This window comes from Perognathus longimembris, chromosome 2 (genome assembly GCF_023159225.1).
Source record: "Perognathus longimembris pacificus isolate PPM17 chromosome 2, ASM2315922v1, whole genome shotgun sequence".
Classification (NCBI taxonomy): Eukaryota; Metazoa; Chordata; class Mammalia; order Rodentia; family Heteromyidae; genus Perognathus; species Perognathus longimembris.
In genome coordinates this window covers 60489169-60514816 of record NC_063162.1, presented here as the reverse complement: position 1 = coordinate 60514816, position 25648 = coordinate 60489169, and the positions used below count along the sequence as shown (strand labels likewise).

The window sequence follows — 25648 nt, the reverse complement described above, 5'->3', positions numbered from 1 at the left end:
TCCATTTGAGGAAGGCAGGCTAGTCATTCTGATCCCCAATAAAAAGATGGGAAAATCTTGAGTGCATGAATTCTGGTGTGTAAACAGTACTGTCCCGATAAATGGAAGGCTTTCAGTCAGAACAGAGGTTGCTATTGCCCTTCTCAAAGCTGACTTTGTCCCTATTTCAGCCTTCACTGTACTTCTGAGCAAGTTGGAGTGAGAGGAAGGTGACTCACACCCTCCCCTCCTGAGGCTCCAGTAGCATCCTCCTAGTGCAGGCACCCATTGGTTGATCCCTCCCCCCCTGCAACGCCCCCTTAGTACTGTGGTTTGAACTCAGGGCCTGAGCACTATCCTTTAGCTTTTTCATTTAAGGCTGGTGCTCTGCCACATGAGCCGCAGCTCCACTTTCAGAGCTTTGGTGGTTAAATGGATGAAGAGTATCATGGACTTTCTTGCTGGCTGGCTTGGAACTGTGATCTCAGCCTCCTGAGTGGCTAGGATTTTAAGTATGAACCACAAGAGCTGGGCTTGATTTCCTTTTTTTTCAGACACTTGGTGGAAGTCATGTGAATCACTGCTCCTAAGGCCACCTGTAACATTTTTGTATACATGTGTGTGCACATGCTGGTGCTGGGACCTGAACTCAGAGTCTGAGTGCTATCCATCAGTTTTTGCTCAAAACTAGCACTCTACTACTTGGAGCTACAGCTCCACTTCTGGCCTTTTGTTAGTTTATTGGAGAGAAGTGTCTCACAGACTTCCTTGCCTGGGCTGGTTTCAAATTGCAGTCCTCAGATCTCAGCATCCTGAGTAGCTAGGATTAGTAGTGTATCCCTGGTGCTCAGCTCACCTGTAACATTTTTAACCCAGCAGCAATATTTACATATAAATGCACAGAAAGAGTCATACCTCTCTTCTCATTTCTTTTCCTTGTGGGGAGGCACTGAGGTGGTTAATAAGTCTCAGCTCCTCAGTTCTCCTGGTGGAAGTTGCCCTCCTGTGGGGATTAAGTCCTTCAGCCTGTGACAGGCCTCCTTCCCTGTGGCACCCAGAAGCTTTGGAATATGCACTGCTTCTCCACCCCTAGCCAAAGCCTAAACATTTTTCCCTTTTGCCAGTTGGAAGCTCTCGAAGCCGTCTTTGCACAAACACACTACCCAGACGTCTTTACGCGGGAAGAGCTGGCCATGAAGATCAACCTCACAGAGGCTCGAGTGCAGGTAAACCTTCTTTTGAATTATTTAACTCTGTAATATTAAAACTGGAAAACTTTTTTTTTGATATCATGACTGCAGATTGCACATTTGGCCAAAGAAAGCAAATGAAGACTATCTGTCATTTTCATGATACACTTTAATAACATCAACATAATGTGGAATATTAGATTAGGTTGATTAATCGGTCATTCATAATTAACTAGTGATAATGTTCTACACTAATTTGTCCGCGTCTCTAAGGTACTAAATTACATCAATGCACATCCATTTCCTTGCTTTGGAAAAAAAAAAAAGCTGAGATGCTGCTCTCATCGTGGCTCTGGTGCTCTGGGTGAGGCCGGTCAATTGCAGAGAGCAAGGTTTTCAGATGGGAAGTCTGATTTGCTTTCCAGAAATTGCCTCATGTCCAACTTTTCTTCTGCACACAGACTCTCTCAGTGAAGTGGATCTACAGAACAGGTGCAATTTAAAAATCTTTAAGTAGTAGTAGCAGCAGCAGCAGCAGCAGCAGCAAAAGGCTTGGACAGAGATGGGAACAAGCTACATGATAGTTGGTCTCTCTGAGCAGGATTTTTTTTTTAACTACACAGTGATTATATTTTAAGTGCACAAACCCACAGAGCCCAGCAGATGTGCCCGAGCAGGAGAGAAACACATTCACAGTGTTGCCTCTCCAGGCGAGCTATTCTTTGAGCACAATTATATATTCATTTTATTTATGAGTTTTCCTCCATGCTGTTTCTGTTCTTCTTCCTTTTTTAAATGTAGGAGCTTGGGGTTAAGACTATGCAAAGATCTAATTGTAGGAAATATAATAGTTTGCTTTCAGTCCCCCTGGGTCGTGTTAGTATATCTTAAAAACCAATGGCTGAAGAGAGATAATGGAATTCTGAACAGTAAATTGGGGGTTGTAAACAAATTATTTCCCCTATAATCAGATTATATGATCCTGATTATTAAATCTGAACATGAATCACTGGTCATATGCAGGCAAATTAAACTGATTATTATTTGGAAATGAAAATCTTCTTTGGCCCTGAGACCGTCGATCGTTTCTTTCTTTCTTTTTCATTCTTTTTTTTTTTTAATGCCGCTTGCCAATAGCTGCCTAAAGACTGAACTGCAAATTGAGATAAATGACACAATTATTGAGCATTCAGAAGTAGAGGATCATAACTTCTTTCTGAAAGGTGCAAGGGTAAGATAGGGGTGGTGGCAATTAAGGCTGAGAACTGTTGTCCGGGGTTGTTCGCTATTATGCAGGCAGACAATGGCCTTAGAGCGTTTGTTTAGCGAGCTTCCGGGTGGGGACGTGGGCTTTGGTGTCGCAGAATGGAGATGTGTTTACATTTATACCCCTTGCTCATTCAAATATGATTAATGTTCTCTAAAGCAGGGTCTTAATCGAAGCTGATGTTGTCAAACAATAACTAAATAGGGAAATAAACGACTCCATCATGCTCTTTCCTCAGAAGCAGGAGAACTGTCAGCGCAAAGTCATTAAAATATGATAATGAAAAATAGCTCAATTAAATGTTGTTATAGCTGTGACCTTCATTCAATTAAGACGCGAGAAAGTGTCTGCATTTTGCTTTGCATTTAACTGCCCTAAATTTAGAATATAGATAAAATCATTACTCAATGGTTGCTGATATGTGCAATTAAAAGCCAACTCGATTAAAAAAAGAAAGAAAAGAAACCCAGTTAAAGGAGAATGAAAATTAAGGGATAGAGGGGGCTGCCAAGGAGGCTCAGCCTGAAGGACCCAAGCTCTCTCCTTAGCCAGGGTGCCCGCAGCCAGAGGAGGCCCAGTGCTTGATCCCTTGGGAGCCTATAGGAGCCCTAGCCAAGCCTGTCTTCATTGTTTTTTTTTTTTTTTTTTTTTTTGTGTGTGTGTGTGGTTTCTTTTGGCTAGCAATTATCTTCCAGGAGAGGAGATGAGATGTGGGGAGAGGAGAGGAGAAGAGAGAGGAGAGGAGATATGGGGAGAGAAGAGGAGAGGAGAGGAAATTTGAGGAGAGGAGAGGAGATGCAGATAGAGGAAAGAAGAGGAGATGAGGAGAGAGGAGAGAAGAGGAGAGGAGATGTGGGGAGAGGAGATGTGGGAAGAGAGGAGACTAGAGGGGAGGAGAGGAGAGGCTTTGCTGGGTGGAGTAAAGAGTAGCAGCTCTCACGGACCTCTGGGGATACCACCTTGAGCTGGTGGCCTGCTTCCAGGTATTATACTTTGCAAATGCAGTTTGGGTTTCCAAGACTTGAAACCCATGGGTACCAGCAACCGAGAAGGTGCTCAGGTCAAAGTTAGTCATCAAGCTCTCTCTGAGCTAAGGGTGACAGCACTGGGGATGCTAGCCAGAGTTTTCTTGCCTCTGTGCCAGGCTGACATTGTGTTTGGGGTGTTGTGGGTGGCAGGATTTCTGAGATTGAGATTGTGAACCATCACTGACCACCTGGCTGATCCCAGGGAGTGGCTGCGCTTCATTTCCTTGTCTATAAAATGGGGATGGTAGAACTGCTCACCCCATGGAGTTGGGGTAGGCTTGAGGCCAGGTTCACTGGGGCTCAGAATTCCAAGTCATGGCTGGCTCCAGACTTGGGGTTTCTCCTGATTACTCTGGGCTGCTAGTCATGAACTTGTGACATGGACTCTGATGCTTCAAGGCTAGTGCATGGCCATGAACCTGCTGGAAGAGGACAGTGTAGGAAAAGCCTGAGGGTGGTGTGTTCTTTCTCTTTCCTTCTTTTCCTCTTGTTGTGGGGCCTGAACTTGGGGTCCAGGCACTGTCACTGAGCCTCATTGTGGTCAAAGCTCTACCACTTGAGCCACAGCACCACTTCCAACACTTCCAAACATACTAAATTTGATTAGGGTAACTTTTATCTTTTTTTTTTTTTGTCAGTTGTGGGGCTTGAACTCTGGGCCTGGGTGCTGTCCCTGACTGAGCCTCTTGGTGTTCAAGGCTATTGCTCTACCACTTGAACTACAGTGCCACTTTCAGTTTTCTGGTGGTTAATTGGAGATGAGTCTCACGGACTTTCCTGCCCATGCTGGCTTTGAACTGAGATCCTCAGATCACAGCCTTCTGAGTAGCTAGGATTACACGCGTGAGCTTCCAGTGCCTGGATGGGGGTGGTGTTTTCTAAGTTGTGTTGACAATGATCCAGGGTAGGAAAACATTTCACATCAAATAAGTACACTCACGTGTAATTTCCATGCTGAGATCTTTCACAGGCAGCAGTTTTACCCTTCCTGTGAGTAATGCATGGGTACTTGTAATTCTCTAGTGTTCAAGAGAGAGGCCTGTCATAAATGTGGATCGATTTGATCTATCCACAGTCTGAAGCTCTGATTCTGAGGAACACAATATGAAGTCAGCCATGAGCACCAGCACAACATCTGGAAAGCTATGTTCTGGTTTCCTCCTCTTGTCTAAGTTCTACCTTCCTTGCATGCATGTGTCCCATTGGTACTCAGGTTTGGTTCCAGAATCGAAGAGCCAAGTGGAGAAAAACAGAGAGAGGGGCCTCTGACCAGGAGCCAGGAGCCAAGGAGCCCATGGCAGAGGTGACACCACCCCCAGTGAGGAACATCAACTCTCCACCCCCTGGGGACCAGGCCCGGGGCAAGAAGGAGGCACTGGAGGCCCAGCAGAGGTGAGGGCCAGCTGGGCTCCTGGCCTGGGGTGGAGGTCGGGGTAGCGGTCTTGGGCAGCTCAGTAGACACAAAAGGAACTCAATGGAATTTTCTGTCTTTGCCAGCCTTGGGCGAACAGTGGGTCCTGCAGGTCCTTTCTTTCCCTCCTGTTTGCCCGGGACACTCCTGAACACGGCTACCTATGCCCAGGCCTTGTCACATGTGGCCTCTCTGAAAGGTAAGTCTCCCTTGGGCAAGCGGTGTGGCTCCTGGGGAGGGTGGAGATGGTCTTGAACGATATCTTTTTTTTTTCTTTAAATCTTACTTTTATTTTTATTGATTTATTTATTTTTGTTTATTAATTGAACACAAATTTTTTTACAAGGTGTTGTACAAAAAGGGTACAGTTATATAGTAGGGCAGTGTGTACATTTCTTTGTTTTTTTGTTTTTTTTTTTGGCCAGTCCTGGGCCTTGAACTCAGGGCCTGAGCACTGTCCCTGGCTTCCTTTTGCTCAAGGCTAGCACTCTACCACTTGAGCCACAGCGCCACTTCTGGCCGTTTTCTGTATATGTGGTGCTGGGGAATCGAACCCAGGGCCTCATGTATACGAGGCAAGCTCTCTTGCCACTAGGCCATATCCCCAGCCCCAAACAGTGTGTACATTTCTTGTGATATCTTACGTCCTGTTTTTCTATCCCTTCTCTAGGTCAGGTAGACATATATACAATATACAATGTATCAAGAACATATATAGTATTCACAGACTTGGTCTCAACTGTCTCTCCATCTCCCTTTGTTAACAGTCATATATCAGGGAGATCATGCCCCTTTGTTTTCTGTGTTCTAGGCTTGTCTCGCTCAACATTATTTTTGAACGATATCTTGATGGACCATCCTCTGCTCATGTTTCCCGGGGTGGCTCAGCAGACTCCTGTCAGTTCCTGCAAGGCACTTGTCATGTTTGCTTTCCCCCTAACTTGAGGATGTAGGCGAGCACCTCATTAAGCACCTCATGCAGCCCAGTACTTGTCCTAGAGCTGGTTGTTTCAAATGCTCACACTCCATCATTCCTGCCTCTCTTTCACAGTTAAGGCATTGGTGTGCAGCTTGTAGGGAATTCTGGAGGGTGTGGGATCATCTTGGTTTCACAGGGCCTGTCTATCTATATGTGATACTTGACTTTCCTGGGAACTCCAGATGGCAGAGATCTGAAGGGTTAGGATTCATGGCTTCCTAAGACTTTTGCTTTCTTCTCAGGAAGAAAGTGGCTTTCTTACAGGAAGAATGAAAATGGCTAGGGGTGTTTTGTCAGAAGCATAGAGAATCACTCTCTTGAGAGTTTTTGGACACCATCCTTAGATATAAGGGTCTGAGCTAGTGTCTCTCAATGCCTGGCTCTATACCTGCAGATCCAGTAAGCAGGCAGTGCAGCCTTACCAGCCAGGAGTAGGGCAGGGCTCTAGTCAGAGAGAGGGAGTCCATCAAGGCGCTAATGGCCAATCCTGGCTCTGGACTTCCTACTGTAAGAGGTGCAACTCCCAGGCCTGGAGCTGCTTCTGAGAGATCCAGGCAACTGCTTCAGTCTGCGCTGGCTGTGCTGGGTGTGCTAGGTGTGCTGGGTGTGGTGGCTGTGCTGTGTGCACTGTGTGTGATGTGTGTGCTGGGTGTGCTGTGTGTACTGGCTGTGCTGGGTGCACTGGGTGCACTGGGTGCGCTGGGTGTGCTGGGTGCACTGGGTGCGCTGGGTGTGCTGGGTGAGCTGGGTGTGCTGGCTGTGCTGGGTGCACTGGCTATGCTCTGTGCACTGGCTGTGCTGGGTGTGCTGGATGTGCTGTGTGTGGTGGCTGTGCTGTGTGCACTGTGTGTGATGTGTGTGCTGGGTGTGCTGTGTGTGCTGGCTGTGCTGGGTGCGCTGGGTGTGCCAGGTGTGCTGGGTGTGCTGGGTGTGCTGGCTGTGCTGGGTGTTCCGGGTGTGCTGGGTGCACTGGCTGTGCTGGGTGCTGCTGAGGCCATGTAGAATTCCAGCAGCCACAAGACAATGGGCTGCTTGACATTAGAGATGCTCAATTTGTAGTTTTCAAGTAAAAAAACAACCCTGGAGTTGACAGCTCTGTGGTGTACACCTTTAATCCTAGCTACTGGGGAGGCTGAGGTCTAAGGATTTAGGTTTGAAGCCAGCTTGGGCAGAAAAGACCATGAGACACTAATCTTCAATTAACCAGCAAAAAGGCAGAAGTGGAGTGCACCAACCAGCCTTGAATAAGAAAGCCAAGGAAGAGGATAAGCCTTGAGTTCAATCTCCAATACTACAGATATATGTACATCCTCACTCTCCCTCTGTGGCCCTGCCCCTACCCTCAATCTCTCCCTATGGCCCCACCCTCTGGCCTCACTCTCCCTCTGTGGCCCCGCCCCTAGCCTCACGGCCCCGCCTCTAGCCTCACTCTTTCCCTCTGGCTTCCTTTCATCCACCCCTCTGAACACTTGGTGTTTTCCACCTCTCCAGCAAGCTAAGCCATGTTGGAAACATGGAAATGTTGGAAACGCAGGGAAATGAGCAGCTACTGAAAACTCCCTCTGAACTCTACCAGGAATGCTCGTAGGTTAGTCCCACTCAAGGTGACGCAACATCCTGTGAGGAAGGGCGGCTGTCAGGCGGCTATGAGTGGAGCTGAGCTGGCTCCCATAGCTAATGTGGGCTGGGCACCTTGGCATTCTAGATACATTCTAGAAGCCCTCCATGTGGGGGCTTTTCTGGAAGTCAGATGTTGTTCTAAGCCTGAAATCCGTTGAGCAGTGTCTGACTTGGCTGCTCAGATCAACCCCCTCCAATCCAGGTGGACTCTGCTGTCTAGGAGCTCCTTTTAGAAACTCTGCCCCAGGACGTAGAAAAGTTGCCGCAGGTTTGCTTCTGCCCATGTTCCCACCCCTACAATGTTTAATTGTCTGGGGAGAAGTTTGTTCAATGCTACGATGTCAGAGCAATTTCCTGACTCTTTGCAGGCCCACATTGAATTCTCCTCTCATGTTTCCTCAAGCTGCAGAAATAAAGTGAATGCCCCATCTGGAGAGGAGTGGGCCTCATTTTCTGGGATGCAGCCCAATCATCCCCTCCTCCTCCCCAGAGCTCTGAGCTATAATCTAGCTTGCTACACCTTCCCTATACCTTCAGATTCTGGGCAAAGCAGCTGGGCAGTCCTAGCTGTGCTTCTGGGGTTGCTGGCCAACCAGGGGCGAGGACTGCCTCGGCTGGCTGGGAGGAGTACTGCACTAGATTATTTTCACTGGTGAGAAGTTGAGTCTTGGGGCAGGAATGTGAGTAGACCAGATCTCCCTGCTGAGGCAGGCAGCATGCTGTTCTCGGCCTCCTAGGGAGCCCTTTCTGGCAGTCACTACTCACTGAGCCCTTCCTCTGGGTGAGCACCTGCTGGAAAGGGAAACACAAAGGGGCCTTGACACCTACTTCACTTCTGAGTCTGTCTTGGGAGGGATCTGGACTCAGGCAGGAACACTGGAGACAGGACTCATGTGGAGGGAACTCTTGTGACCCCTCCCAGCTCAGAGACCCCAACTCCCTCTCCAGATCAGACTAAAAAAATGAATCTGAGCTAATCTTATCTCCCAGACCGAAGGCCTATGGTCCTCCTGGTATCACACAGCGGGTTCTGTCCCAGCCCTGGACAAGATTCTAGGTGCAAGATCTCAGCCAAGACTGCATGTGCTGCACCAGACCCCTAATGGAGGAGGGGACAAATGTAGGGCTCCCAGTCCCACAGGGCACATCTATCCTTCCGCAAAGCACATGGAGCAGTCCCATTGGAGTGCCCACGTGGTGCCCTGCTGGAAACCTCAGGACAAAGCTGGGGGTGGGTGAGTACATGTCTTTGGTTCTAGGCATTTAAAATTTGTTCTATTGTTATTATAAAGGTGATGTAGGGGGGATTACAAGTATGTAAGACAGGTAATGAGTACATTTCTTTTTGGGCAATGTCAGCCCTTGGCATTGTTTTGATGGGTGTGAAGCCCCTGTCTTATAAGCATCAAGAGCATTTGTAGGTGGCTTGGGGCTTGTTGAGTGTGTTGAGAATCTTAAAGTTCTGATGTTCTTAAAAGATGTTTTATAAGCCAGGTGCCCATGGCTCATGCCTGTAATCTAGCTACTCAAGAGGATCTGAGGATCATGGTTCAAAGCCAGCCTGGGTAAGAAAGTCCCCAAGACTCTTATCTTCAATTAGCTACTACAAAACCAGAAGTGGTTCTTTGGCTCAAAGTGGTAGAGTGCTAGCCTTGAGCAAAAAGAGCTCAGGGGGCTGGGAATATGGCCCAGTGGCAAGAGTGCTTGCCTCGTATACGTGAAGCCCTAGGTTCGATTCCTCAATACCACATATATAGAAAAGACTAAAAGTGGCTCTGTGGCTCATGGGGTAGAGTGCTAGCCTTGAGCAAAAAGAAGCAGGGACAGTGTGCAGGCCTTGAGTTCAAGCCCCATAGCCAACAACAAAACAGAGGGAGAGAAAGAGAGAGAGAGAGAGAGAGAGAGAGAGAGAGAGAGAGAGAGAGAGAGAGGTTCAAGCCCCAATACTAGCACAAATAATGACAATAATAATAATAAGCAAAAATTAATAACTCCTGCTACTGTTGGCTCTGCCAGCCTGCTTAGCCAGGGTACCTCTCCAGCAGTCCCAGATGCAAAAAACATCCTGTGAGCTAGGTAGTAGTGGCTCAGGCCATAATCCCAGCTACTTAGGAGCCTGAGATCTGAAAATCACAGTTCAAAGTCAGCCCAGGTACAAAAGTCTGTGAGACTGTGGTTGTTCAGATCAGAGACAGTTTCCACCCTTCCTTTTTCCATGTTGCCATCTTTCTGTGCTGAGGCTACTGCTCTGTGCCAGTCAGGTTTCTGGACTTCGTCAGGGTGGCCAAGAGGCATCTTGGGGCTGGAGTTTTGGGGGTGCTTGTGCAAGAAGCTCAGTGTTGGAGAATGCAGGAAGGCTTGTTTATATCTGTGTATTAAGAGGCATAGCTAAGGGACTTATCCATGACTGCTAGTTGCAGGGCTCAGGTAATGGAAGGTAGGGAGTAAGTGGAAAGTGGGCAGTGGCCACCTTGGGTTGACAAGAGGCCCATCTGTGCAGTCCCTTGTCATTGGGCAGTCATGAGAAGCACGTGCGAGGCGAGCATTGGACTGCCCCCAGCTGGGAGTGAGGCAGCTGGCTACCTCAGGCCAGAAAACTTCTCACTAGGGACAGAGCCAGGTCATTGAACAGCAGGCACATCCCTCCTTTAACTAGCAAGCAGCTGGCTAGCACGGGGTCCCAAGCCAAGGGCTGTGTAGGGGCCTATCTCGGTGAACCCGTTTGTCCATTTTCCAGCTATACCATTACTGATACTCTGTGCCTCTATTTGCTCATCTGACAAATGGGCAGCTTGATCCTGCTGGGCTGTCATTATAAGACACAGACCAAGAAGTGCATGAGTGAGGACATTTGAGGCCCTTGCATATGGATGGCACCTTTTTTTAGTACTATTACATTACTGTTAATCAGAGTCCTCAACAGCACTCTTGTGCGGGAGCTTGAGTCCCATTACCTTCTAAGAGCCCAGGGAAATGCCAGCTACTCTCAGACTTTTCCCTTTTCTCTGGGCTTTATTGCTTTGGAAATTCATCCTTTTCTGTAAGTCTCATGATTCATATTTTTTTTTCAATTGTAAGTTTCGTCTTCTGTGCTTTGCAGCATGGCTGCTTGGGGGCTCTCATAGAATCATCTTCCTTCCTTCCTTCCTTCCTTCCTTCCTTCCTTCCTTCCTTCCTTCCTTCCTTCCTTCCTTCCTTCCTCCCTTCCTTTTTCTCTACTTTAGTTGTTGTTATTGTCAGTTGTGGGGCTTGAAGTCAGGGCTGGGGAACAGTTCCTGAGCTCTTTTGCTCAAGGTTAGTATGCTACCAGCCAAGCCACAGCTCCACTTCTAGTGTTCTGGTGGCTAATTGGAGATAAGAGTCTTGCAAACTTTCCTACCTGGGCTGACTTTGAACTGTGATTCTCAGATTTCAGGCTCCTAAGTAGCTGGGATTACAGGCCTGAGCCACTACTACCCAGCTCACAGGATGTTTTTTGCATCTGGGATTGATGGAGAGGTGTTGCCCTGGCTAAGCAGGCTGGCAGGGCTGACAGTAGCAGGAGTTATTAATTTTTGTTTATTATTATTATTGTTGTTGTCAGTATTTGTGCTAGTATTGGGGCTTGAACTCAGGGACTTGTGCTTTTTGGCTCATACCAATTGAGCTACACCTCCACTTCTGGCTTTTTGCTGGTTAATTGGAGATGAAAGTCTCACACTTTTCCGCCCAGGCTGGCTTTGAGTCTGGATCCTCACTTCTCAGCCTCTAGAGTAGCTAGGATTGCAGGCATGCACCGCATCACAGTAGCATATTTTGTGAGTGAATGTTCTGTGGAGAACCTCAGATAAGAAAGCAGCGGGCCCTGGCCTGTGCAGTGAGGGTCTGCACCAGGGTGGATATCCAGAGAAGCAACCCTAAGAATTTTCCTGCACTGTCTTCATGGCCAACATTGTGATAACAACTCATTAATGCAGAACAGGTTATTCGTGGCCAGGGAGTTTGTTCCAGGGCTTGTTCTGGGGGAAGTGCTGGCTGCAGGCTGGGTGGGTGTGGATGGGGGTTGAGCTGCAGGCAGTGGAGGAGGCACTAACCTGTGATTCTCAGAGCTGGATGTTAATAACAGCTGCCCACCAAGAGGTCACAGAAGCTTTTTTTCCCCCCTTTTTTGGTGCCATTCTGAGGCTTGAACTCAGAGCTGGTGTGCTGTCCCTGACCTTTTACTCAAAGCTAGCACCCTACTATGTGAACCACATAGTAGTGTAGTGGAGATAAGAGTATCACAGACTTTCCTGCACAGGCTAGCTTTGAATCACCATTCTCAGAACTCAGCCAGCTGAATAGTTAGGATTATAGGCACAAGCCACTGGTACCCAGCACAGTAACATGCTTTATGACTGTCATAAAACCTTTGTCCATAAAGGCTAAGCTTAGGATCAGAAGTGACCACTTCATCCTCAGAACCCACAAAAGCATTCCCTCCCTTCATCTTCAATTACTTTGTCCTTTGTTTTGTGAATTTAGAAAAGAACATCCTTGCCAGCACACTCTAAGCTTCTCAGGAGTCTAGGGCCCTGCCCACCATGGCTACTTTGAGACCAGGCTCCTGTTGGTCCTGTATCTTTGTGGGCATGTGGGTTAACACTGGCCTGTTTGTGGACTGGACAATCATCTCTTTTTTTCTTCTGATTACTTGCAAGGTAAAAAAACTACTTAGTTTGGTCTTGGTAGCATGAAACCTCAAAACAATGACTCCATATTGATGTGGCCTGTTAGGCCCAGTGCAGGAGCTCAGTCTAACCTGATGGTGTTAGGGAGGTCAGGGAGACGGAGATCAAGTTGGTGACTCATTTGATTCTTGGTGAAGGATCTCTTCTTCCAGTGGCCACTTTCCATGTCCTTACATGGCAGAAAGAGAGACTACTCTGCTGGCTTGTATGGTAAGATGACTTTCCCACAGAGGTAAGCATTCTGAGCCAAGTACCTTGGCTGTAATCCTTGCTGCTTGGGAGTATATGTGTGTATATATATACATTATATATATATGTATATATACACACATACATACACATGTATGATATGTATATTTACACATATGTAAGTGTATATAAATGTATACATATACACATATTCATATGTATATAATACACATATTCATATGTATATACATTATGTATATAATGTATAATCCCAAATAGCTATGAATATATATACACACATATATGTATATATGCATATATATGTTTACTTATTTATTTAATTCGGATTTTGAAGTCATTGCTGGTATTGCCCAAACTGACCTTCAATTCCTCAGCTCAAGTCATCTTCCTCTTTCTGCTTCTCAAGTAATCTTAGATGTGATGAAAACAGATATCCTTGTTTTATCCTATTTTTAAGAAATGTTTTATTAACATACTCTCAAATTGCTAAGTTTGTCCATTAAGGTACAGAATTCAATGATTATCTATTTATTTTTCTCTGCCAATACTGGGCTTCAACTCTGGGTCTGAGCACTGTTCCTCATCTTTTTTGTTCAAGACTGATGTTCTACTACTTTAGCCGTACCTCCATGTCTGCTTTTGTGGTGGCTAATTGGAGATTAAAGTCTCATGGACTTTTCTGCCTGGGCTGCTTTTGAACTACAATCCTCAAATCTTAGTTTCCTGAGCAGTTAGCATCACAAGGGTGAGGCATGTGCCCAGCTTGGAGTCAATGATTTTTCAATTTGTTTGATGAGTTGTATAGTTATCATTTATCATTGCGTCAGTTTTAGAACCTTTTCATTGTCTGCTACTCGGGGGTGGACAGTCATTTCCCTGAAGCTTCCCAGCTCTGAGAAACCACAAATCTATTCTCTGTCTCTCTAGTTGATGGCCATTTTGTCATTGCTGCCGTGGGCATTTCATGGGACACACTGTCTTCAGCACATGCCACTGATGCCACCTGTCCTCACTCTAGTCTTGATCCCCTGGAGATGCTCTGAGTGTCTTTACCTTATCAAGTGGGCAGATTTTCTTCTTGTCCTAGTTTTATTATTTTAAAAAGTCATAAAGATAAACGCATGTTGAATTTCACCAAGTGCTTTTCCTGCCACTGTGGAGATGATTGCATGATATTTCTTTTTCAATATATTAAGATGATGAATTATTTTGATTGATTTCTTCAATGTTAAACCAACTGCACATTCCTGAAATAAGCCCAAATTAAAAGTGACATATTATCTTTTTAATAGATTGCTGGATTTGGTTTGCTAATTTTTTCTTTAGGGTTTTGGCATTTATGATCATGAAATTGCTGAGTGATTTTTCTTTTCTTGTAATCTCCAGACTAGATTTTGTTGAACTGTGATTGCTGTAAATATCAGTACAGTTGTCCTTTGGGATCCAGGGGATTCTAGTAGCTTCCACAGGCAATGAAGTCTATAGGTGCTCAAATCCTTAGAATAAATTTGCATAGGACCTACACACCTTCTCCTTCCTGCCCTCTCTAGGTGACTTATAATACCTGATACAATGTAAATGCTAGATAAGTAATTGTTATACTTTTTGTTTAGGAAATCTTTTTTTTTAAGTCTGTGTATATTTTGCACAGATGTGATTTTTGTTGTATATATTTCTTCTCTGGCTGGTTATGTCCAGAATGGGAACCTGTGCACACAAGAGGCTGATCATGCAGTAAACCATCAATGCTTACTTTCTCCTGGTCCTGAGCACTGGGCTCTGTTAGACAGTTCTTCTGCTGATTTTGCTTGGGTCTTCCAGAAGGATGCAGCCAGATGGGAGTTGGGAGTCAAAAACTTCTTTCAATTTCTCCGTGGGAATTTTCCTACAGCCAACTGGTGTAGGATTGGTTGGAGGATGGGTCCCAAGCCTTTCTATCACACCTGGAATAGGCAGACTGTCATTCTGATGAATTCTAGTGATTAAAGCAGATGCCATGGTTGGGTACTGGTGGCTCACACCTGTAATCCTAGCTACTCAGGAGGCTGAGATCTGAGGATCATGGTTCAAAGCCAGCCAGAGCAGGAAAGGCCATGAGACTCTTATCTCCAATTAACTGAAAATGGAGCTGTGGCTCAAAGTAGTAGAGTGCTAGCCTTGAGAAAAAGAGCTCAGGGCACCCAGGCCCTGAGTTCATGCCACATGACAGACCAAAAAAAAGTTTAAGTTGATGCCAGAGCCAGCTAATACTTGAGTAGAGGGGACTGCCAGGGCCTTAGTACTGGGAGCTGTGGGTCACTGGAGCTGGGACTTTGTACACAAGCTGCCATAGATATCAAGAATACACTAATACCTGTTGCTGGTTGCTCAGGCCTGTAATCTTAGCAACTTAGCTGAGATATGATGACCACAGCTGGAAGCCAGCCCAAGCCAAAAAGTCTCATGGTAGAGCAATATAAGTCTTGAGTAAAAAAACCAAGCCAGAGTATGAGGCCCTAATTCAAGTCCCAGTACTGGAATAAAAGACTGGTGACATGTGTTGAAAATTTGTTTTCAACCTACCTTATCCCAACTTGGATTATGCATATAAGGGTACTGGCCTTATCTTACTCATCTCTAGGTCTTTCCAATCTCTTATCTCTTCCTTTTTCAGAGTCTGGGCAGAAGGGAAGATAATGCAGTTTGGGGTGAAGAAGGAGCGATAAATATGCTGTCCTGGGCATTGGATAGGGGCTCCTTATAAGAGTCCAGGGATACTGCCCCTGGCCTATATTTGCACTGCTGACCACCTGGTGGTTTCCAGAAACCTCTGTGTCCAGCTGCCAATGAGTGCCCAACACACTGCACCAGCAGTGAGTACCAGACAATAGGTTGGGCACATCCCAACCCTAAGAAGTTAGAAGCCTGGGGGCTGAGCTGAGGAGAGAGAGGCGGTCAGGTCAACTGGGAATTCTGGGACAGAACAGTCACAACCTCCCAGAGACAAATAAGAGCATACCCACACGAGGCATGCAGAGGAGGGAGGAACCCCATCCTCACTGGGTGAGGAAGGCTTGAAAGAAGCTCAGGGGATGCCAGAAGGCACATGCAAGGCATAAGACTGGCATGGCTCATCCTCTTGTCATTGGGTCACCTTTGCCCCTTGGCTCATCCACTCTGAGATGAATGTCACAATGGCCATGTGCAGTGGTTCTGTGTAGGTGTGCTGGCAGTTGTTGCTAGGGTCAAGGTGGTAAGGCTGGGAGGATGTGTTTCAGTTTGGATGTCTGCAACTGAGGACTCTGTACCTTACAAGCATTTGCTTGTAGATGAAAGGGGGGCTCTTGTTTACCACGTAGTGACTAAGATCTGTGGTATTTTGGTATTTTGGCATTTTAGATCTGTGACATGGTGCCCCAGAAAGGAACTACAGTCTTGCAAAGCTCTAGCTTGTTTTCTGAGCACCAGATGTATGTGGAGCAGGGACTCTAGGGGACAAGACATGGTCCTGTCTTGCAGCGAAGGTGACTGGGAGACAGCAGCTGCATTAGTCAGCTCTCAGATCCTGTGACAGAATACCCAAGCTATTCGATTTGAAAAGAGAAAATGTTTGTTTCGATGTTGGGGTTTCTGAAGTTTCGGTTCATGGTGGCTTGGCTCCATTGCTTTGGGCCTACAGCTGTATTATGGTGGGAGCCTGGGTAGAGGCATCTTTTTACCTTGTAGTTGAGAAGCAAAGAGAGAGAGAAAAGTAGAAGTCAGTGTCCTAATAGAATCTTCCAGAACATGAGCCCTCAGACTTAACTTCCTTCCATGAGATCTCACCTCCTGAAGCTCCACCAACTCCCAGCCACTGTCTGGAGGCCATGTCTCTTAAAGCATGAGCTGTAGGAGGACTCTCAAGGAGTGGAAAGTTCTTCATTTACTATTTGTAAGGAACCTTGACAAACATCTCTCCAGGCTTCAATGGAGGAAACAGGCCTATCAGAGCGATGGGGCTGCCCAAGGTCACGGAGCAGGACCGGCAGAGGCAGGGCAGCTAAGGACCCAGGTGGGCTCCTCCTAACTCCCTGTATTGATTCCAGTCCTTTGAAAGGCACCTGCTGTCATCCTCTGGCTTAAAACAAAACCCTGCAGCTCATTTTCCGGAAGTCATTTCCTATGGGTGCTGATGGATTTGCACTTCCTGTTGATCAATGGGACCCCAGAGTGCACAGAGCTGAGCAGAAGGCTTCGAGCCAGTGCCAGAGGCAGCAGGAGGCTAAGGAAAAAGCAGCCTGTGCTGGCGCCCACTGGCTCTGCCTGACCTTGCAAAGACATTCAGGGTGAAATGGAGCACTCGAAGTGGCCCTGGGACTCTCACCGCACACAGCTCTGCTTAGAGTGGTTAGTGAGCGTTTGCAGAGTACATGAAGGAATGTCAAGATAGAGGACTGGCATGCAGTAGTTGAGTTGGAATAATTAAGGCATGGGTTAGAGTTGTTGTCATCAAAAGAATCTGTAAAATATAATGTAATAATCTGCTAATTTTGGCGTTAATCAGCTTGAGTAACTTTGTTATGATTACAGCTTTTCTATTCACGGGAAACTGATACACTAAAATATGCCAATTTGGTTAGGAAGGACAGATTTCTTTCCCCCTCTCCCTCAAATAGTCACTGAACATTTACTTTGGGCCAGAATGGAACAGTTTAGTTCTGGGATCAGGAATGTGGGAGTGGGGTAAAAAAAGCAAAACAGCCATAGATCAGGGCCTGAGCCAAACACTTCATAGGGGTCCACGGAAAAACACAGTATGTCCAGGTTTGAATTTGCCCTTGTAGCACATTTGGTTATCATGAGCATACTTAGTCACAGTAGCTTAAAAAAAAAGCTTAAATATTGTGGGCATCTTCTAACAGTCCCACTTAAACTCACCTCATAAACTCTAAAGAAATGACATTGTGACTCACAGAACATGCAGCTTTCTTTCTTCCCTCCCTTCCTCCCTTCCTCCCTCTTTCCCTCCCTCTTTCCCTCCCTCTTTCCCTCCCTCCCTCCTTCCCTCCCTCCCTCCTTTCTTTCTTATTTCTTTTTCTTTTTTGTTGGTCATGGGGCTTGAACTCAGGGCTGGGTACTGTCCTTGAGCTTTATTACTCAAGGCTAGTGCTCTATCACTTTGATCCACAGATCCACTTCCATTTTTTGGTGGTTAATTGGAGATAAGGGTCTCATGGATTTTCTTGCCCCATCTGGCTTTGAACCATGATCCTCACATCTCAGCCTCCTGAACAGCTAGGGTTATAGCTACAAGCCACCAGTGCCTGGCTAGAACATGCATTTATGTATTTGATTATGAAAGAAAAAGGGCTACAGTTTTCCTTTTGAAGTGCCTCATAAATCCATGCATTCATTTTCTTGTTCACCTCTTACATTGAGCCTGGATGGTCAACAAGCAAACAGAGTGGCAGAACTCTGCCTGCCTCCCACATCAGCTCTCATGGATCTTTATGATGAAAATGTGCTATTGGCAGAGACGAGACAGAGCTAACTTAATTTTTCCTGTCAGTCTCTGCAGTAGATCAATTAAACTGCCAAGGAGATCAAATATTTCAGACTGTATTTATTACATTAAGTATTTATGTTCAAGCTAAGCCTTTAAAGCATGATGTCATATAGGGATGGAAGCTGATTAGATCAATTCAGCAGAATTTGCTGTAACTTAATGGAAATCTAATTGTGTGTTTTAATTTAGTGTCCGGGAGGTAGTATGTTTTCCAAACAAAACAATTCTCAGGCCACATTTCAGGGCCAGATGGCTCTTGCATCGTCTTTGGTGATGGCAGGAGTTGTCTGGGTCAAAGGAATGGAATCATCCTGGCATTTCAGGGGCATCCCAGGCTGAGGTTGGGCTGGCTCGCAGGTGAAGGGGTGCACTCCCGCTGACTCCCACAGAGTGGGAGGAGGACAGAGTGCTGCTGATGACAGCCATGTGCCATCTTCAGCTCTGTGTTTGCATCAGTGCTGAGGTCGTGTGCCTCTGGGTATCTGCCCTCCCAACACTGGTTCCATTCCTTAGCTGTGCCTTCAGATCTCCTGTCCCGTCCCATCCCTCCCACAGAACACAGGAAATCATAGACCACAGGAAGGACCTGGTCAGCTTAGGAAAATGTAGAAAAAAAACATAAAATGCCAAGAAAAACAAGTCATTCATAATCTTAACACCTACAACCAACCCCTGTAGTTCAGTATTTTTAGCTAATTTGCTTTTTTATACCAAGCTATTTGTAAACATATGTATCTCCAATGAACATTTATTTCAGAACTTGCTAATAAATGAGAAAATTTTAAATAAAAATTTAATTTGATACATTTAAAATATTTCTTTAAAAACTATATATGTAAGAGCTTACTTATGTCTGTGCACCACAAATCATATGGCATATGGATTGTATATGCTCATATACTTTGTGTATAGAATTGCCCCTCCCCCCCGCCCATAACCATAGGTTCTGATTCCATAGATTCAACTAAACACAAATCAAAATTGTTTGGAAACTATTTCATCTGTACTGAACAGAGTTATTTTCTTCTTGGTAGTTCCTAGATATGATAACACAAAAACGATTTACATTGGGGCTGGGGATATGGCCTAGTGGCAAGAGTGCCTGCCTCGGATACACGAGGCCCTAGGTTCGATTCCCCAGCACCACATATACGGAAAACAGCCAGAAGCGGCGCTGTGGCTCAAGTGGCAGAGTGCTAGCCTTGAGCGGGAAGAAGCCAGGGACAGTGCTCAGGCCCTGAGTCCAAGGCCCAGGACTGGTGCAAAAAACAAACAAACAAACAAACAAAAAAAACGATTTACATTGTACTAGGTATTAGAAAAAACTCTAGAGATGACCTAAGGTATGTGGGAGGATATCATTTTACATAACAAGATTGACCATCCATGCATTTGGTCCTAGAAGTCCTGGAACCAAATCATGGACATGGAGGAACAACTGTATCTCCATGTGGTAATGATATAGATAGAGATAATATCTATCTATCTATCTATCTATCTATCTATCTATCTATCTATCTATCTGTCTGTCTATCTATATCTATCATCTATATCTGTCTGTCTGTGGTTAACCATATTCTTAGTCTGTTTGGGCTGCTATAACAAAATATCCCACATGGAATAGCCTATAAGCAAGCCATCTTTTTTCTCACGGTTCTTAAAATTTAGTATTCCAGGGTCTGGCAGATTTGGTGTCTGGGGAGGGCTCAGCTTTGTTTGTCAGGGAGCTTCCTTGTGTGCAAGAGACAAGACCACCTTCTGGTGTCTCTTTTACAAGGGGTTAATCCACAAGGCCTCTGCCTTCATATTCTGATTGCCTTCCTGATTCCCTGCTTCTACATTACCATCACCTTGGGGTTAGAATGTCTATAGGAGAATTCAGGGGAAACAGAAATCTTTAGTCTGAGTATGTATGTTATACACACATTCACACATCTGCCAACATGGGACTGTGCTGGCTTGATGTTCCTTCTCCTGCCTTTTGAAGCTGAATACAGCAAAAGCATTCAATGTACATGTATGATAAAGGAAGTGGGAAATAGGAAATGAATATTTTGTTAGTGTTCTTTTCATGGCACCAACTATCCCCCCACAAAACAGTAAGCCTTTAATATCTGTGGGCATATGCTGTCAAGGAGATCACCATGGAGGGAAAAAAGCACAGATGCTCAGGTTGTGCAGGGCTATGCTGCAGAGGCTTGACTCCTATTTTCCCACAGTGCTCCTCAACTTCCCCTAAAGACAAGGCTGCCTTTCAACAAATTGAGCATTTTCAGTTTATAACTTAAATTAAGTGAGCTGGGCTGGGGATATAGCCTAGTGGCAAGAGTGCCTGCCTCGGATACACGAGGCCCTAGGTTCGATTCCCCAGCACCACATATACAGAAAACGGCCAGAAGGGGCGCTGTGGCTCAAGTGGCAGAGTGCTAGCCTTGAGCGGGAAGAAGCCAGGGACAGTGCTCAGGCCCTGAGTCCAAGGCCCAGGACTGGCCAAAAAAAAAAAAAAAAAATTAAGTGAGTTAACTTTTGCCTTGCTATTGGGCATCATTTGCTTTTTGGAAAGTGGGTGATATATATATATACACACATATATTTATATTTATAAAACTAAGGATGAGTAGGGTAGGTTAACTATAATTTTGTCATAGATGTGGTATATTCCCTATGGGTGACTTTATAGTGGATGACTAAATCACTAGGCTTTTTATTGCTGTATAACATATTTGAGTCAACTTCCTTTGTAGCTAACTTAATTTTTGGCCCATGATTATATACTCTTGACTGAAGACAAAAAGAGAGACAAGCAAACATTCACCATCACCACCTACTCCTGCTATTTATTCTTTTTCTGGAGTTCTAAGTCTAGAAATCTAATACCTAAAAGTTGGAGTTTGGGATGTATATTTGGCTTGCTCCCCATAATTCTCTTGGCATTCTGATTAGATGGAAGGTTTTGACAAGGAGCAAATGCAGCTGTGAAAGTCAGTGTTGCTTCCCAGCATGGCTACAGATGGTGGCAACTTCTTGGACTTGCAGGTCAGTTGGTGTCAGGGGGACTCCAGTGCCCGCTAGTACCATTTGGGTTCCTCATTGGCACTGGAGTAAGTTGTGAAATGTGTCTCCTTTGCTTGTGTGGAGTTAGGGAAATAACAAGATTTGGTATTGGATATTTTGTAGACATTATCCAAAGTATATTAAATAGAGGAAGTAGAAACTTTGAAAGATGGAGGGTCTTGGACTTAGAGTGGTTTCGCTTAGTTTTGGACTTTTTAATGCCAAGAGGACACATCACTCAGTCATTCCATATTTCTTTCTATTAATATTCAGAGTTCTATGAGTAATCCAACACTGTCTCATAAAGTAGAGTTTGTGAGATGAAGTTTTTAAGCATGCTAAAGGTGAAGTAGGCACAAAAAAATTTATTTTATGCTGTGGTAAGATACACAACATGTTTTTACCACCTTAATCTCTTTTAAGTGTATATTTTAATAATCTTAAGTATACTGCCAGCCCTCTATATAGGTATATTTCATTTCTTAGATTCAGTCAACTGATAGAAAACAATTGGAGAAAAAAGCATCTGTGCCTCAAATGTACAGACTGCTTTTCTTGTCATGATTCCCTAATCTATATAGTAGTAGAAATGTTTGTTTAGTACGTGTGTCATTTGATGCATTACATACCATCTCAGCATGATTTGGGGAATAGGAGAGAATGTTGCAGGTTCAGCTCATATGCTCTGCCATGATGTTCTAAGCAATTTAACCATCCTTGGATACTGGTACCCACAGGGACTCCCAGTAGCCAGTCTCCTGGGGATACACACTGTGACCCACTCCAGAACACTATTTTCGTTTTGTAAAACTGAAACTCGACAGCTCCCCAAGCCTAACTCATCCCAGCTCTGAGCTTACCATTTGACTTCTCTCTGTAAAGTTTTCTCTTCTGGATACTGAGTGGAGTCATATTGTGGCCTATTTCACTTAGCATGTCCTTTGAGGTTTGTGTTATCCCTTGGCATGGCATCCCTTCTTTTAAAAGCAGAATGTTGCTCCCTGGCACTCATGGATCTTAACTGCAGTGTTTTCCAGCATCCTTGGCTTCTGGTCTTCAGTTTCTCCATCTGACTAGAGTTGGGAGTGAGTTGTGCACCAGGCCACACACTCAGATACTCTTTCCTGCCACAGCTTGGTTCTGAGTTATCAGATTCCTTTAAAATGTGTATGTGTGTGTCTCTGTGTGCATGTGCATAAGTGCGTATGTGCGTGTGTGTGTGTGTGTGTGTGTGTGTGTGTGTGTGTGTGTGTGTGTGTACCTGCTGGTACTGCAGCTTGAACTCAGGGTTTTGTGTTCTTATTTAGCTTTTTTGCTCAAGGCTGATACTCTATCAGCTATACCTCCTGATCTGGCAAGATCTGCCACTTCCCCAAAGTACCTATCCATGATGAGTGTGTTGGTATGAGGCCATGTCTGTATGAAACCGTTGGGAGCCATGGAACATTCACCACTGGGGAGCTGACCCAGTGCACACCAGGCTAGATGCCAGCCAGCCACACTGGCTCAGGGAACCAGCTCTCCAAAGGTTCATTTTATCTTCTCATTAAAGAATTAAAAGGCAGGAAAGTGTTTAAGGTAAACTGAGTACATTTATTTGAAAATGAAAGGAAAGCTGTGAAAGTAAATAGTGAAGTGCTCCATCTGGAGAGGGGCCCAAAGTCCAAAGGCATCCTTTGGGAGGGTGGTTACTATAGCATGGTGCTCCTCCCACATCTCCTCCCCCGGCTGTGTACTGCTTGTCTAGTGACTCCTGCATGGCTACCCTGCCTCTTTCCATTGGTTGCCAAGAACCCAGGGCATTATGGGAAGAAGAATCATGTGAGCAGAAAGAAACATTAGAGCAAGAACATGAGGCACCATGGGAACAAGAGTGGCCCTGATGGACACATGTTATTGGCCACATGTTATATCTGCCATTTTTTATCTACCAGTTCCCCTTTCTGTCTCTTATTCTGTAATCACTTACTTATTTACCCACTTACTTGCTTACTCATTTATTTACTTATTTATTTTCTAGGTATATAGGTTCTGGGACTTGAACTCAAGGCCTGGATACTGTCTCTGAGCTTTTGTGCTCAAGGCTAGCACTCAACCACTTGAGCCACAGCTCCACTTCTGGCTTTTTGGTGGTTAATTGGAGATAAGAGTCTCATAGACTTTCCTGTCTGGCTGGGTTTGAACCACGATCCTCAGATCTTAGCCTCCTAAGTAGCTTGGATTTCAGGCATGAGCCACCAGCACCTGGTTAGGAGTCCTATTTTGATCTAGCCCTCCATCCTAGATTCAGATCCTCTTTAGATATGCCAGTGTCTGCCAGTATCTCTAGCCAAGAAGTAATAAATGGGTAAGAAGAATACACCTAGGATTGGACTTGGACTAAGTGCTTATATAACAATTGTTTCAGAGACTCTCAAGCCCTTGTCCTGCCCCTGGCGCTATAAGAAGTACTGACAGACAGTTCATGAAATGGTTAGAGCCAGACAAGACAGAAAGAATCTACATTCCAGCAACTTTTCGGTCATCTGAAAAGTCTTTTTTTTTGTTGTTGTTGTTGGAACTGGGTTTGAACTTGAGGCCTCAGTTTTGCTTAGGTTGCTCACTCAGCTGATACTCTTAACACTCAAGCCTCACCTCACACCCCAGCTCACCTTTTTGCTGTTTATTTTGGAAATGAAGTCTTGAAGACTGTTCTGCTTGGCTGGCCCCAAACTGCCATCTTCTGTATATCAGCCTCCTGAGGCGGGTTCTTCTTCTTCTTCTTCTTCTTCTTCTTCTTCTTCTTCTTCTTCTTCTTCTTCTTCTTCTTCTTCTTCTTCTTCTTCTTCTTCTTCTTCTTCTTCTTCTTCTTTTTCTTCTTCTTCTTCTTCTTCTTCTTCTTCTTCTTCTTCTTCTTCTTCTTCTTCTTCTTCTTTTTCTTCCTCCTCCTCCTCCTCCTCCTCCTCCTCCTCCTCCTCCTCCTCCTCCTCCTCTCCCTCCCTCTCTCTCTCTCTCTCTCTCTCTCTCTCTCTCTCTCTCTCTCTCTCTCTCTCTCTCTCTCTCATTCTCTGTGCCAGAACTGAGGATTGAACTCACTTGGCTTTTTTCCTTAGGACAATGCTGGTACTCTACCACTCAAGCCAAACCTCCACTTCCAGCTTTATTTTTGGTGGATAATTGGAGATAGGAGTCTCCCAGGCGTTCCTGACCAGGCTAGCTTTGGACTGAGATTCTCAGTCTTCTTCATAGCTAGGATTACAAGTTTGAACCACTGGTGCCTGGCTCCTAACATTTCTTTTTAATGGGTTGTGTGTCTGATGCACAAACCCAGGGACACATTTAGAACATTCTGTGTTTCTAATGTTAGGGTGGTACCAGACTTCTCCAATCTTATTTTATACTGCACATGGAATTTTGGGTGATATTTGGAAAATTTCACTTCACAAAGATATAATGCCCTTCAAAGTAATCAGTCTCACATTTAAGTCATGAACAGCTCAGAGCAAGAAGCTTGCATGGCATTTGGCATTTAAAATATCTCTACAGAGTTCCACAGTAAATTCTTGCACGATCTCTTAGCACAAAGTCTAGTGGAGTGGAATTACTTCATTGGGTCCATATAGTAATCTTATGATGTCAGTGTTCCCTCTGTCTGTCTCCCTCTGTCTCTTTGTCCCTTTCTATCTCTCTTGTGCTAGTCCTAGGGCTTGCACTCAGGGTCTGGGCACTGTCTGTGCTTTTTTGGCTCAAGGCTGGTACTCTACCACTTGAGCCAAAGCTCTACTTTCTTTTTTTCTGGTTTATTGGAGATAAGAATCTCATAGACTTTTCTGCATGGGCTAACCTCGAACTGCGATCCTCACATTTTGGTCTCTTGAGTAGCTAGGATTACAGGTGTGATCTACCAGTACCCAACTCTCATTTTAAACATTGAGAAGCCAAGCTCTTGATCAAAGACCTTGTGGCTGATTGATGGTGGAGCCACCAATCACTGCATCCCCTGCATGCCCTGGTAATGCTCAGAACTCTGAACCAGCTGTGTGAGCTGTGCAGTTCTGGGAGCCTCAGCACAGGCTGCTTTCCCTTTGGTGTCTGGAGCCTAAAAGAATCAGTCTTCTTCCTTTGGGCCCCAGTCCTTTGCTTTCACCAAACCCTCAGAGATAAGGCGTGGTCTGTGATGAAGTCTGTTTCCCCTCCTTTTTTCAGGAGGTCCACTGTGCTCTTGCTGTGTCCCAGACCCCATGGGCCTCTCCTTCCTTCCCACCTATGGCTGCCAGAGTAACCGCACAGCCAGTGTGGCAGCCCTGCGCATGAAAGCCCGGGAGCACTCGGAAGCAGTCCTCCAGTCGGCCAACCTCCTGCCGTCCACCAGCAGCAGCCCCAGCCCGGCCACCAAGTCAGCACCCCCGGATGGCAGCCAAGACAAGACCCCTCCCACCAAGGAACAGAGCGAGGGAGAGAAGAGTGCTTGAGAGTCGAGAGTACCTGGCCTGGTGTGCCCTCTCCCACGCCCCTGCTTTTCCCAGTCAGCCTCAGTCCTGCAAACTCGCCACAGCAAGGAGACGCTTGCTGCTTGGGCCTCCTCATGGACGCAGGATGGGAACGCCATGCCCGCAGCTCCCTTGGCACCTGGACAGTCCCCTCTGGAGTCCTCCTTGTGGGCTGTGTTGTCCTGGCTCTCTTTGGTGTCATGTCTCA

General features: G+C 45.6%; 1 protein-coding gene across 1 annotated transcript in view; it reads left to right on the top strand.

The window, feature by feature from the left end:
- Nucleotides 1-25422, top strand: part of Drgx (dorsal root ganglia homeobox) — a 31074-nt gene extending 5652 nt beyond the window's left edge. The window contains exons 3-6 of the mRNA XM_048336943.1: nt 1104-1205; nt 4678-4856; nt 4962-5074; nt 25157-25422. Coding sequence (XP_048192900.1) covers nt 1104-1205; nt 4678-4856; nt 4962-5074; nt 25157-25422 — 660 coding nt within the window. The remainder of the gene's footprint in view (nt 1-1103; nt 1206-4677; nt 4857-4961; nt 5075-25156) is intronic.
- The last annotated feature ends 226 nt before the right edge of the window (nt 25423-25648 follow it).